This window comes from Dromiciops gliroides, chromosome 2 (genome assembly GCF_019393635.1).
Source record: "Dromiciops gliroides isolate mDroGli1 chromosome 2, mDroGli1.pri, whole genome shotgun sequence".
NCBI lineage: Eukaryota > Metazoa > Chordata > Mammalia > Microbiotheria > Microbiotheriidae > Dromiciops > Dromiciops gliroides.
This window is the reverse complement of record NC_057862.1, coordinates 49,786,418-49,800,219: the sequence shown is the minus strand read 5'-3', so window position 1 is coordinate 49,800,219 and position 13,802 is coordinate 49,786,418. Positions and strand designations below refer to the sequence as shown.

The window sequence follows — 13,802 nt, the reverse complement described above, 5'->3', positions numbered from 1 at the left end:
CCAGGGGATGCCCATCCAGAGACGTAGGCCCGCAGCCCAGAGGACGGGTTGGGGGTCATCTTTGCAGAGGTGGAGGCTGAAGTCATAGGTACCAGTGAGGTTCTTACCACGTGTAGAGAGTCAGAGGTTGTGGGTGACTTTTGCTCCCGCAGGATGGGAACCTTCCTAGTGGAGAGTCCATGGTGAGACAGTTTCTTCAAGGACAGAACTTCTTCCTTCAGGAATTTGGGAAAGTGTGTTCTGAGGTAAGTCCTCCTCCACCCATCTTCCCTCTGCCCCAGGATCCCTCCCCATTCCTGTTCTTGGGAACACTGGGCCCTGGACTGCCCAAACTAGCCTGAATCACATTGGCAGGCCAGGGCCATGGTAAGGGTTGGGGAGCTCACGCTGCTGGCTAGAGAAGGGAAGGAAGGGGCTACTTCGGCTCTGGATTCTGGTCTTGCCAGAAACTAATAGAATCTTGTTCCCGACAGTTCTGGCTTCCAGACACATTTGGCTACTCGGCCCAGCTCCCCCAGATCATGCGTGGTTGTGGCATCCAGCGCTTCCTGACACAGAAGCTGAGCTGGAACTTGGTGAACTCCTTCCCTGTTAGTGAGAAGGACTGGGGGGGGGGGAGAGAAGGGGAGGGTGCAGGGCAGCTCCCAGAGAATGCAGGGCGTTCAGCTCTGTTAGCTCTTGTTTTGGGTGACTAGAAGCGTCCTTAAGTCGGTGCTGAAAGAAAGCTCCTTTGAGGAGTCCTCTAGTTCCACCCCCTCCCTTCAGGTAGGTAAGAGGCAGGACTGCCGCTTGTCCTTGTGAGGGCGCTGCCTCTGGGAAGAGCACCGCTCCCCCCCTCGCCCACCGGGGTTAGAGGGCTCATGGCTCAGTCAGGGATGGCTTCAGCTCAGTTGAGCATCCTCGTGTGCTCCTAGGCCCTGACCTTGCCTTAAGAATTCTTTCCCACAGTGGGCACAGTAGGGCCATCTTTCACTCATCCACTATATACCCTGCACTGATTTACCCTTCCCTCTTTGTTGCCCTACTCTGTCCTGACAGCATCATACCTTCTTCTGGAAAGGAATTGATGGTTCCCGGGTATTGGCCCACTTTCCTCCTGGGGACTCTTATGGGATGCAAGGCTGTGTAGAAGAGGTGAGCCGGGGAATATGGATACAGCACAAACCCCCTGGTTCTGTTGATGTCAGGGTGGGAAAGGGGGCTCTCTGTGCCTGGCCTCGGCCTGGGTATCATGCCTTTGGGGTGTGATGACTTCCTCCAGGTACTGAAGACCATGAACAACAACAAAGACAAGGGGAGAGTAAACCACAGTGCCTTCCTCTATGGGTTTGGGGATGGGGGCGGTGGCCCCACCCAGAACATGCTAGACCGGCTGGAACGAATGAAGGATACAGACGGACTGCCCAGGTCAGAGACCCTGTTCCCTGCCCTTCTTTCCCCTCTGCCCTTGGCAGAGCCTCTCACATGAGGCTTTTGCTCTTGGGTTCCTAGTTGAGGAATCAAATAGAGCAAATAACATCTTAGCTTTGAGGAGAAAGGCTGAGAACCCAACCAAGGGAAAAACTGTTGTTCTGAAAGTATTATTATGAGAATTGCACTTTGGTGACGAGATTTGTGGCTCTTTGCTCGTCTGGGGGTGGAGTAAGAGCAACTCAGAAATGGGATGCAGACCTGTTTGTCAGCTTCTGCTTGCCTAGGAGGAGGGAACTGCGCAGGATGACCCCTCCACATCCCTTCCAGTTAGAGGATCCATGAAGCTGCTGGGCCCCAGGCACTTCCTGCTCTCACCGTCCTCAATTTTGTTGTCTTTGCATAGGGTGTATTTCTCTACCCCGGAACGGTTTTTCTCATTACTGGAGAGGGACACGGGGCAGCTTTGCACTTGGGTAGGGGAGTTGTTCCTGGAACTTCACAACGGCACTTATACCACCCACGCCCAAGTAAGCCACTTCTAGCCAAAGGTGGGGGGATTTAGAGAGGAACAGAACATTACAAGACAGTGTAGAATCAAGCTTTAGACTTTGCTGGGAGGCTTTGAAATATGTAGAAATGAAGAGGAGATGACATCAGTGTGGCCCCAAAGGGATGGTCTAGTGAGACTTGATTTGGGCTCGAAAAAACGAATAGGGTTTGGGTAGGAGCTGAGCAGAAAGGGCATAACAGATGAGGGCTGACAACATTAGGAGGGGCAGCAAGCCCCTGTGAAGAGCTGAGACTAGGCCAGGCACCATCCTAAGCTATGAGGATACAAAGAGAAAGCAAAATACAAGTCCTGCCCTCAAGGAGCTTACATTGTATCTAAATCAGAACGTGTGAGATGAATAGAGAGGAGATAGAAGGTGATCTGGGAGGAGATAACCGAAAAGGCCTCCCTGCTGTGGGAGGCAAATCTTAAAGGGAGCCAGAGACCTCAGGAGGTGGAGGTGGAGAGGAAGAGGGAGGGCATCTCATTCTTGGGGAACAGTCACAACAGTGGTGGGGCAGGGCTGATGGGCAGCCGGCCGCAAGCCTGCCCCCCAAAACCCTCCGGCTGGCCGAGCCCGGGCAATCCACTTGGCCTCACTGGCTGTCCTTTCTAGCTCGGACTCTGATCCTCTGAGAGTGAGGTTGTATTCAAGGAACAGCTGCTGGGTCAGTGGGGCTGGGTCAGAGAGTCTGTGAGGAGGGGGAGGAAGAGAAGAAGAGGCCCTTGTGAGATGAACGCTGGGCATGCAAGGGAAGGTGAGAGAGGGTGTGTGGTGAGGAGAGTGCAGTCAGGTTCTCTAAGGCTTTTGTTCCCTTAATGCTCCAGAAGGTTTGTGATTCAGTTAATGGATGTGTTCCCTCCATTTCTTAGTTAACAGTCTCCATGATTTTTTGTGCCCAAAACCCATTCATTCTCTGGGCTCTAAGCTTTTCCAAATTGTCATGTCCTATCCGGGCCACAATGAGTCATCACAATAAGACTTAAGGGGAGAGGATAGGTGTAATATCAGGGAATGACAGGGCTGAAGTCTACAAAATACGACCATGAGGGAGATGGGACTGGAAAGGGAGATTGTGGCCAGATCCTAGAGGCTAAGTCAAGGAGTTCAGATCTTACCTTGTGTGAGGGATGAAGCCTGGAAGTTTTTTTGAGCCATGGAAGATGAAAGTGAAGTTGGTGTGCAGACTTGATTGGAGCGGGGAAAGACGGGCACAGAGAACCGCCCCGGTGGGAGGTGAGGATTGGGGTCTGCTGTCACAGGGTGTATGAGTGAAGAGGGCACCCAGAGAGATGGGAGGGCCATGGGCAGAGGCTGCAGCCTGGGGCTAGTTGTTTCCAGGTTGAGAAGTACTCTTGGCCTTCTGACCCACGTTCCTCTCCCTCATATCCTTCTTGCATTCAGATCAAGAAGGAGAACCGGGATTGTGAGCAGATCCTGCACGACGTGGAGCTCTTGAGCAGTCTGGCCTTGGCGCGTGGTGGGACTTTCCAGTATCCTGCTGCTGAACTACAGCACCTCTGGAGGTGAGGCAGTCTCCCTTGTGTGCTCCACTAGCAGAGCCTAGTCCCTTTTCTTTTAACTCTCCATAAGAGATCACTTGGTAAGCACCACCTGCCTTTGCAGTATTTTCTCAGCCTCATTTGACTGGCATGGCTGCCACTCTCCTGCTCCCAAACACATTGTCCTCTTTTTTCCTCCCACGGCCACAGGCTCTTGCTCCTAAACCAGTTCCATGACGTGCTTCCCGGAAGCTGTATCCAGCAGGTGGTGGACGATGCTCTGAAGTACTATGGAGGTGAGAGGAAGGAGGAAGGCCCAATAGTCCCCTCTATCCGTCTTCCTACCCTCAAGCATGCTGGCTGAGGGAGAGGCTCTCCCATTTCTAGCCTCAGTTTCCCCATCTGTTATATCTCCTGTGATAATGCCCTAGGAAGGTGAGTATGATTGATGTGCAGAATGGATTGGCGTGGGCAAAGACTGGAGGCAGGAGAGCGGGGTACCTGGCCCTGGCCACCTCTTAGGGCTGGGGTCTGGAGAGAGAAAGAAGATGCCTCCAAAAAGGCCTTCCAAGTGGGAAGTGCCCATGACAGCAGCACTGACTCTACCTCTTATTTCTTCTGGGAACTCAGGCAAGAACCTGCCTCCCTCAGACACAGCTGGAGCAGCTTTTAGATGTCAGAGGTCGCTTCCACATGCGTCATTCTGTGATGCTCCGTCCTTCATGGGTAGGGCTGTTATTGGAGGGCAAGGAGAATCTCAGAGGTCTCTTCCTTTGGCCACTGTCACTTGTGAATTGTCAGAATACCAAGGATAGAAGAAGAAAACTTGATGAGAGGAAGAGCTCCCCAGAGCTGGTGGCGGATGGGTGTGTGTGTGTGTGTGTGTGTGTGTGTGTGTGTGTGTGTGTGTGTGTGTGTGTGTATGTGTGTGTGTGTGTGAGATACACCAGCCCACCTAGAAGTAGGGGACTCCACCAATTGTTCTTGATTCAGGAGTTTATTCAGGGGCAGCTAGGTGGCACAGTGGATAGAGCACCAGCCCTGGATTCAGGAGGACCTGAGTTCAAATCCGGCCTCAGATACTTGACACTTACTAGCTATGTGACCTTGGGCAAGTCACATAACCCCAATTGCCTCACCAAAAATAAAATAAAATAAGAGTTTATTCAGCAAATAGCAAATGCCCAGCCTTGATAGTGGGAAGAAAGGAAGAGAGGCTCTGGTTGCCATTCTCCCCAATCCCAGCCTACTTTAGGAGAAAAGATGAGCTAGAGGAGTTCAGAGGATAAAGACTTTGGTCTGGGTTCAAGTGGTGGTTATGAAAGGCCTCTTTGAGGAGGTAAGGCCTGGGCTGTCACTGGGAAAATGGGGAGGATTTGCATACAGGGAGAAGGTGAGGAACATCAGTCCAGGTGTGGGTTTTTGTGCCCTGGACCCCTTCTCAGAATCGCATTTTTGAATGTATATAAAAAGACATAGGATTACAAAAAAAAAAATGAGTTTAGCAGAACGCAGTTATCGAAATATTTAAAAAATAGACTCACAGCCCAAGGTGAGGAGCCCCTGATTCAGAGGGAAGTGTGACGAAACGCCAAGAGAAGGAAGGAGTGGGCACTTTTAGACGGTCCTGAGTCTCCTCTGGGCAAAACAAAGCATTCTGGCCAAGAAACCCCAGGGCTCAAGCCTGGAGAAGTTGGGTCGACTGAGATGATGGAGGCTTGGGAAAACCCGGCTGGTGACACTGGGTCCTGTGGGCACCGAAGGTTAAATGACAGCACTTGTATGTAATGAAATTCTAGGACTGGTAGCAGGTAGGAAAGAGGAAAGACTAGAGCTGTTCAAAGACAGCTTCCTAGAAGGGGTGCTGTGGCCTGAGCCCCCAGAGCACCCCACAGGCCCATTTCCTGACTGGGTCTTGCTATGTGTCCTGTTGCTTTCTGGATGTGATGTAGATGTGGTTCTCTGTCTTCTCTCTCTAGAGATTCGAAGCAATGGCTCCCGCCTTCTGAATGCTGCAGCTTGGTCTTTGTGTGGAGGGGAGCCAAGCTCTCGAGACCTGAGCCTGCCACGCAACTACCTCATCTTCAACACGCTATCCTGGGAGCGCACAGAGGTGGTGGCCTTACCAGCAGCCAATGGTGCCGAGAGCCTGGGTATGTGGACGCTGTCCCCTGAGCCCCCTGCCCTGGGAGGGGGGTGTCTTCGAGTTAGAGCTGGAAAGGACCAGCTGAAGGCTTAAGGGGGGGGGGGGTCGAGGCAATGGAAGGGAGTGAGCAAAGAAGAGGACAAGAGACTCCTAGAGTCTAGAGGTTTGGGGCAGAGCGAGTGAAAGTTCAGTAGAAAAGCCGGCCAGCCAGGAACAGGAACGGAGCATTCCCTTTGGCCACCTCTGGCCTGGGCATCTGGGTCATGTGGAGGAATAGGATGCTGTCTCCACCTTCAGGAGCCTCCATTTGGATGGAGGGGAACGCAGGCAACAGACGGGTCACTGACTCCAAAGAACAGCTAAGCCTGTGTGTGGCGTCCACAGAGAAATCCTTCCCTCTTCCCAGCAGTCATCCTCTGTCCTAGCTGGCCCCCTGGATTCAACTGCCCCTAAATTAGGCACAAGGACAGAGGAACAGAGAAAGGTCTCTAGAAGCTTCCAGCACTGACTGTTTTCCCTTTCCTCCCCGAGTCCAGTCCTGGTGACAGTTCCTAGCATGGGTTACACCCAAGCCCCAGCTCCTGCCCCGCCGCCTCACGCTGTCAGAGTGGTGCAGGAGGTGAGTAACGCCTAGAACTGGAGGTGAGAACTGGGGAGAGGGCTGAGTGTAGGCTGAGACCCAGGGCCAGGCGGTCTCCTCTGCTCAGCTGTGAAGGACGCCATTGGGCCTCCAGATCTTGTAGGTCTTTCTGTATACCACAGTCTATCTGCTCTCCCTGATCAATCCATGATAAAGTGTTAAGCAGCACAGGAGCATGGGTGCATCCCGGGGACACTGCACTAGAGATTTCTCTCAAAGTCCCTTTGAAGCAACCTTCCATTCTCACTTGGCTGAACTCAGTGGAGCCCCTGCTTTATAAAACCTTGCTTTATAAGTGGTCAGAACCGCCCCCCCAGTAATGGAACCTCAGGTTTTGGGATGATTAGAAGCCAAATTCACTGTAGGTTTTCATTTCTCCAGTTCTATAGTAACACTCAGGTTCTTCTCAGACTTTCAGAGGTCACTGACAGTGACTCAGTAATGACATCTGCCAGTTTTTCTCATTACCCTAGGGTGTCATTCATCTGAGGTTGGTGACTTGAACCCAGTGAGGGAAGCTAGACACTGTCTGACCCCTTCTTTGCTTGCGTCGGACTTCCCTTCTCTGCTCACCACTTTTGTTCTTGTCTGTCCAGTCTAAAGATTATTTTACTTGAGAGAAAAAAACAAACCAAGGGTAGCAACTAGTCTGTTCTTGTCACTGCCATCCACTACCAGAATCCTGCCCACTCCAGGCATGCTCCTCGTCCTTCTTTCATCCTCCTTTCCCTCCTAACAGAGATTTTTAAACCGACCTTTGTGTTGTCCTTGACTTTTGTTGCCCGCTCATTCTAGCCTTTGGCCTCCTACTCTACCCCCAAGCTGGCCCTTGCTGCTCTGGCGTGCTTCCTCAGCTCCTGGCCCTTGTTCCCTGTCGGGCTTTTGAAAACCTCTGTTGGCTGACGACAGTCGTCTTTTCAGGCAGCTGCCTTTTCCCCCTCTTCATTGAACAATTTCTGACAATGTTTTCAGCCTTTTACTCTGAAGAACTTCACATCCCTTTTGGGTCACCTTGCCCTACAAAATTCTTTTGCTGAATTCTTTGAAATTTGGCCTCATTTGTCTTCCTGGGGTGTGTCAGACTATTGGCTGCCCTCTCCTTTTCTGTGCTGAACTCCACGCTGGAATGGTCCTGACCGCAAGATCGTGCATTTAGTCTTTGGTCAGAACCAAGGGTGACAAGAGCCGTTTCCCTTGGTGCTTCTTCACCGATCTGGGTCACAGTTTGATCCACTGCTCTGGCACAGAGAGCCTCCTAGTTACAGTAGGAGGCTCTGGGCTCGGGCTCCCCAGATTTCTCCTCCTGTGTCTCTTTCGGTTCCCCCACTTTTTTTGCCCCCAGAACATCATCACTTCTCTTTTCTCCCTCCACCTTGTCATCTGCACAGGCTGACGGCTCTGTGACGCTGGACAACGGCATCATCCGAGCGCACCTGGACTCCATGGGCCATTTAAACTCCTTGGTTTTGGTTTCCTCAGACAGGTACCTTTGGCTCTTCATTTCCCTCCCACTGGGGTGGCTGACTATGCCTCTTGGGTTCCAGCCTGGGGTTGGGCCACGGTGGAAAAGCTCAGCCCCCACTTCATCATCACAAGAGAGCTTCCTACTGATTGGATTCCTGGGCCCCTTCTCCTGGTGAGAAGGAAGGACTAGTCAGAGTTTTATTAATTGTAATAGAAAATTAAAACAATATTGGAAAGAAGAGAGAGCCGGAATTTGCCTAGAGAAATCGGCATCAGAGGTCTCTCCTTCCACCATTGCTATGTGCACTTTGTCCAGCTGGGGCAGCCCTCTCCCTCCGGAATCAGATAGCAAAAGATGTTAGATTTTCAGGTACTGTGGAGAGAACACGGGCCTTGGAATTAGAAAATCTGTTTAAGTCCTGGCTTTGCTCCATAATGCTCTTTGACCATGAACAAGTCATTGTGAGGGATGTGCTTGGTAAAACTGAGTCTAGAAGTAGATTCTTTCTTTCTCTCCTTCCCTGTAACTGCCCCCACCCCCACCCCCCAGCATCCTGGGCAAGCCTGGTGACTTAGCCTTCTTTCCATCCTGTTCAGGGAAACCATCCCCCGAGGGGTCTTTGGCAACCAGTTTGTAATGTTTGATGATGTTCCCTTGTACTGGGATGCCTGGGATGTGATGGATTATCACCTGGAGACCAGGTGAGACGTGGGAGGACGGGCCCAGCTGACCGCATGAGCGATGGCCCCGAGCTCCCTGGCCCTAAGACCTCTATCCTTGCTCTTGGCCTGTGGTCACGGCCACGCCGCCCCACCCCCTCTTCCCCGCACACTGCTGCACCGCTCCCTGACCCCGCTGGCCGCCTGTGCCCTGCAGGAAGCCAGCCACAAAGCTGGACCAAGCCCTCGAGGTGGGGATCCCGGGAGGTCTTCGAGGCAGTGTCCATTTCTCCCTGCAGCTCAGCAACCGGAGCATCCTGACACAGGAAATTGTGCTGGACGCCGCATGTCCATATCTGCAGTTTCACACCGAGGTGTGAAGGGGGTCCCTGGGCTGGGCACGGGGCTCATCCAGAAGGGGGCCCCTCATCTCGGGCCCTGGACCACCTCCCCTGTCTGTGACCTCTTCATGGGGGGAGGGAGAAGAAGCGTTTCCCAGAGCGAGTCACAGGATAAAGTTGTCTTCCCTCCCACCATCTTATGTCATTCCACAGGTAGATTGGTATGAGTCCCACAAATTCTTGAAGGTGGAATTCCCCGTCTGGGCCCAGACCTCCAATGCCACCTATGAGATCCAGTTTGGGCATATACAGAGACCCACACATTATAATACCTCTTGGGACTGGGCTCGATTTGAGGTGGGTTGGGAAGGTGGGGGCTGGGGGTTGGAAGGCAGAGCGTAGGGGTCGTGCCAGGAGAGTGCTAGTAGTGGAGGGCGGGTATCAGTGGGAGTGGGGTCCTAAAGGCTGGGAAAGGGGATGTAGGAGCCATCGGGCCTGGAAAAGGGTGGCGAAGCTTTGTCTTCCTCCACCCCAAGGTATGGGCCCATCGCTGGATGGACCTGTCCGAACATGGCTTTGGGATGGCACTTCTCAACAATGGCAAATATGGGGGCTCTGTTCGGAACAACATCCTCAGCCTCTCCCTGTAAGTAAGAGGGGAGGTGATAAAAGAAGGGGCAGGGGGAGGGGCTGGGGCGGGTTCTCTCCAGGCCCCTCCCCCAGTGCTGAGCCTCACTGCCTTTACAGGAAGGCTACCTGGGTTGAGAAGTGGGGATTAGCCTCCCCCCTCTCCAGTGTGGGATAGGGACGGGGAGGAGGGTTCTTCACTCCCTGTGAGGGACGCTCCAGCTGCCTACTCCCCTTCCCCATAGCTTACGGGCACCCAAGTCCCCTGATGCTTCTGCCGACATGGGCCATCATCAGTTCACCTATGCGATAATGCCACACATGGGTGAGTACAGCGGGACTGATGTGCTTCCTCTCTCCTCCCCAAAGCCCTTTCCCTGCGTCTGGAGCTGACCCTGCTCTATTGTCCTGAGCATTCTGGCCTCTTTTCTTCTTTGGGCCCAGGCCCTTCATCTCTAAGGGTAGCCACACCAGCCTGCTAACCTCGTAATGCAAAATGAGACGAGGGGTAGGAAGGCTTTTGGGAACTGTGTCATGTGGACATAAAGGATGTCAGTGGATGGAGGAGGAGAGTGTCGGACCGTGGGGCTGATGTCGCTCGGAGCAGGGCAGGAAGCTGGTCTGGTGACTGAGGAGGGCAGAGGATTCTGCAGCCGCCCCTCCCCACGCCAGGCTTCCACACCTGACATCCTTGGCGGTTTGTCTTCCGTAGGAACATTCCAGGATTCTGGGGTCATCCAAGCTGCCTACAACCTCAATTTCCCCCTGCACGTGATACCCACGGGCCCGGCCATCTACCGGCCCTGGAGCGCCTTCTCGGTCTCATCCTCTGCTGTGGTGCTGGAGACTGTTAAACAGGCAAGTAGATGTTGCCACAGCTCCCAGGGCAGAGGCCCAGGTGATGGGGTCCGAGGTAGGGGACTGGCCAGAGAACACTTTGGCTCCCCCGCCAGCCCATCCCATGCCAGGCTGCTGAGCTGGGGCCAGGCTTGGAGCCCTGCCAATGTCAGCAGCCCGCTGGTCTGTGGTCGGGGCTTGGGGGCCACTTAGCCCGAGGTTCCTGAGGAGTAGAGTGGACCTGATCCCCCTTCTCTGTTTCCCCAGGCAGAGGCTGGACCCTACCCTTATGCCCTAGTGCTGAGACTGTATGAAGCCCACGGCAGCCATGTAGACTCCTGGCTGCAGACATCACTCCCTGTCCAGGAGGCTGTCATGTGAGTGTGGAGACCTGGGGAAGCCAGGGGACACCACGACAGACCCCTCATGTGGCCTCATCTTCTCCCCTTCTCCTTCTAGCTGTGATCTTCTGGAACGTCCTGACCAGAGGCAGCGCTTGGCCCTAGAGGGCTCCCGCCTGAAGCTTTCCTTCTCCCCCTTCCAAGTGGTTTCTCTCCTCCTCGTGTTGGAGTCCCCAGCCCCCTGATCAAGAGATAGGGACAGCACCTTGGGCCCCCTCAGACAAGTAGGAGCCCCCACCATGATCCCAGCCCCTCCATCTTGGTCCCATCCAAGCATCCAGCTCCCATCCCCGTAATACGTTTGCATCTGGGAGCAGTGCTGTTCACCTGGGGCTAGGAGGGAAGCCGGACATCTTAATAGCACACACACCTGTGGAGGGTGGAGGGAATGGGCTGGGAAGCAGCTCTGCCCCTGACTCAGACTCTCCCACTCAGCCTCTGGCTCCTCCTGAAGAATTCAAAGGGCCACCATGGGGTGAGAGTGAGTCTCGCCCCCCCCCCCCCCACTACATCCCTTTGATTGGCCTTGGCCCTTTAGCTGGTCTGATATACTGCATAGTGCACACATTTCAATCAACCCAATAAATATTTTCATTAGCCACACCCATTTCCATTTCTCTTGGTGCTCTCTAGCTTGGTAATTTCCCTTAAGCCTCACAGCCTAGCCTCAGGAGGCCAGGCTACCTAGTTGGCAAGGACTGTGCCCCCCAGGATGTCTGTGAGCATGTGCCTTCTTGCCCCCTTCTTTGTACCAGTATTTATGGCGGAGTAAACAGAGATTTCTCTCCAGCTTTGGCTGCTGCCCAGAGGCCTCTAGATTCGGGGTCGGGGTGGGGGGGGGGTGCTGTGACAGAAGCATTAAGGGAGCAGTGGATGCAACAAGAAAATGACTTCTCCTAGAGAATCTTGGGATTGCAGTATCAGCACTAGAGGAAGGCCTCAGAGGAAAAGGTAGAGGCCTGGGGACACTTGTAGAGCAGAGGAAGGCCTGTCCGGCCTGACTGCACTGTAGACTTGGGGAGAGTGATTGTGGGGGATCCTGAAAAGGGCTGTGGGGCATCTCTAGGGACAAGGTCTCGAAAGAGAAATTCTGAAGAGGAGAGTTGTCTGAAAGGGCCCCCATGGAGGCACAAGGTGGCCTCAAGGAGATGAATACAAAGGCTGGAGTGTGTCAGGAGGGAGGACCCTCAATGAGCTGGGCCTGGTCGTGGCTTGCAATCAAGCTTATTAGTAGGACTGGAGTGGGGGGAGATTAAAGGAGAGACAGGACAGTCGCTTGGTGTTTATGGGATGACTGATGAGAGAGAAGGAAGAGCTGCTCTGCCTCTCTCCTGCTTCTGTTTCTTTGCCAAGGAGAGTGATCTTCAGACTCAAGAGGACAGAACAATGGCGACTAGTGAGGAACTGATCCCCAAGATAAATAAGGACAGTGTAAGAGAGCACCTTCTTGCCTGCCCTTGATGAGTTCTAGTCCCAGCCCAGATGAATGGCATCTGAGCTGCTGCAGAGATGCACGCGCCTGGGAGATGCTTTAAGAGATGGTGGAGATGAGTAGAGGGGACAACAGGCTCCAGCCTTGAAGGTGGTGCCTCCAGCCCCTCCTCTTTGTGCCTCACTGATCTGCCTACTTCCAGTCCCCCCTGGAGGGGAGAAGGGAGAGGGAGAGGAGGAGAGGCTGGCACGCAGTGGGCTTTCCTGGGGAGGGATGGAGGCCTGCACAGAGGAGAGTCTGTCAGTCGAGGAAGGAGAGGGGCCCTGTACTGGGTGGAAAGTTGTGCCGCTACTGTCGCCTGACACAGCCCTTCATGGTCTGCTGAGTGCTTCATAAAGATCATCCCATCTGATCTCGCCGCCACCCTGGAAAGTAGGTGCTGCTGTTATCTCCATTTTACAGGAAGCAGGCCAACGTGTGGAGTGATCTGTCCAGGGTCACACAGCTAGTGAGGGTCTGAGGCTGGATTTGAACCCAGGTCTTCCTGACTCCAGGTCCAGCGCTCTGTGCACTGTGATGCCATCTCACTGCATAGATATGACCTTGGTTGGTCCTGGTACAGCAGAGAGAGCGCTGGCTTTGGAATCAGAGGACCCAAGTTCAAATCCTTCCACTATTTATGATCAGTTGTGTGACCTGGAAAAAAGTAATTTAACCAAAACTCTTTATAGTAATGTAAAAAAGATGCTCTAAATCACTGTTAATTAGAGAAATGTGGAGTAAAAACTCGGGTACCACCTCACATCTCAGACTGGCCAGCATCACAGAAAAGGAAAACGACAAATATTGGAGGGGTTGTGGGAAATCGGAACACTAATGCCCTGTTGGAGTTGTGAACTGATCCAACTATTCTGGAGAGCAATTTGGAACTATGCTGAAAGGGCTATAAAACTGTGCATACCCTTTGATCCAGCAATACCACGGCTAGGTTTATATCCCAAAGAAAAGGGACAAGGACCTATGTGTAAAAAAATCACTTACAGCAGCTCTCTTTGTGGCGACAATGAATTGGGAATTGAGGGGATGCAGATCAGTTGGGCAATGGCTGAAAAAGATGTGGTATATGGTCATGATGGAATCCTACTGTGCTTTAAGAAACGAAGAGCAGGATGGTTTCAGAAAAATCTGGGAAGACTTAGGTGAACCATGCAAAGTGAAGTGAGCAGAACCAGAAGAATAGTGTACACAGTAACAACAATGCTGTGTATGAGGATCAACTGTGAATGACAGCTCTTCTCAGCAATACGATGATCCAGGACAATTCCAGAGGATTCATGATGAAAAATGCTATCTACCTCCAGAGGAAGAAGTGATGGAGTTGGAATGCAGATCGAAGCTTATTGTTATTTTCTTTTTGTCTGTTTTTTTTCACAACATGACTAATATGGAAATGTTTTACATGGCTGCACATGCATAGCCTTTATTGAATCGTTTGCCTTCTCAAAGATGGGGGAGGACAGGGGAAAAGTTTGAAACTCAAAATTGTAAAAGGAAAAAAGTTTTAAATTGTTTTTTATGTGTAATTGGAAAAATATTAAAATTCTAGGAAAAAAAATGTCATTTAACTTTTCTGGGCCTTGGTTTCCTCTCCTGTTAAATGAGGGGGCAAAACTAGATGGCGTCTGAGGCCCTTTGTAGCTTCAAATCTGCTATGCTGTGAGCCTCACCATAACTGTGAATGACCCCCGTTTTACAGATAGATGAATGAAGGTAGGAATCCTTTATGAA

General features: G+C 52.5%; 1 protein-coding gene across 5 annotated transcripts in view; it reads left to right on the top strand.

Annotated features, from left to right (window-relative positions):
* Nucleotides 1-12,860, top strand: part of MAN2C1 (mannosidase alpha class 2C member 1) — a 38,824-nt gene extending 25,964 nt beyond the window's left edge. For 4 of the 5 annotated variants that reach the window (XM_043985844.1, XM_043985845.1, XM_043985847.1 and 1 more), the window contains 18 exons: nt 153-245; nt 474-590; nt 1,039-1,134; nt 1,262-1,407; nt 1,817-1,940; nt 3,369-3,490; nt 3,677-3,762; nt 5,446-5,619; nt 6,149-6,231; nt 7,641-7,735; nt 8,314-8,418; nt 8,594-8,750; nt 8,931-9,074; nt 9,254-9,363; nt 9,590-9,669; nt 10,057-10,202; nt 10,449-10,558; nt 10,641-12,860. In XM_043985844.1, the coding sequence (XP_043841779.1) occupies nt 153-245; nt 474-590; nt 1,039-1,134; nt 1,262-1,407; nt 1,817-1,940; nt 3,369-3,490; nt 3,677-3,762; nt 5,446-5,619; nt 6,149-6,231; nt 7,641-7,735; nt 8,314-8,418; nt 8,594-8,750; nt 8,931-9,074; nt 9,254-9,363; nt 9,590-9,669; nt 10,057-10,202; nt 10,449-10,558; nt 10,641-10,767 (2,115 nt within the window). In that variant the 3' untranslated portion in view covers nt 10,768-12,860. The remainder of the gene's footprint in view (nt 1-152; nt 246-473; nt 591-1,038; nt 1,135-1,261; nt 1,408-1,816; nt 1,941-3,368; nt 3,491-3,676; nt 3,763-5,445; nt 5,620-6,148; nt 6,232-7,640; nt 7,736-8,313; nt 8,419-8,593; nt 8,751-8,930; nt 9,075-9,253; nt 9,364-9,589; nt 9,670-10,056; nt 10,203-10,448; nt 10,559-10,640) is intronic. The other variant, XM_043985846.1, reaches the window with a different exon arrangement.
* The last annotated feature ends 942 nt before the right edge of the window (nt 12,861-13,802 follow it).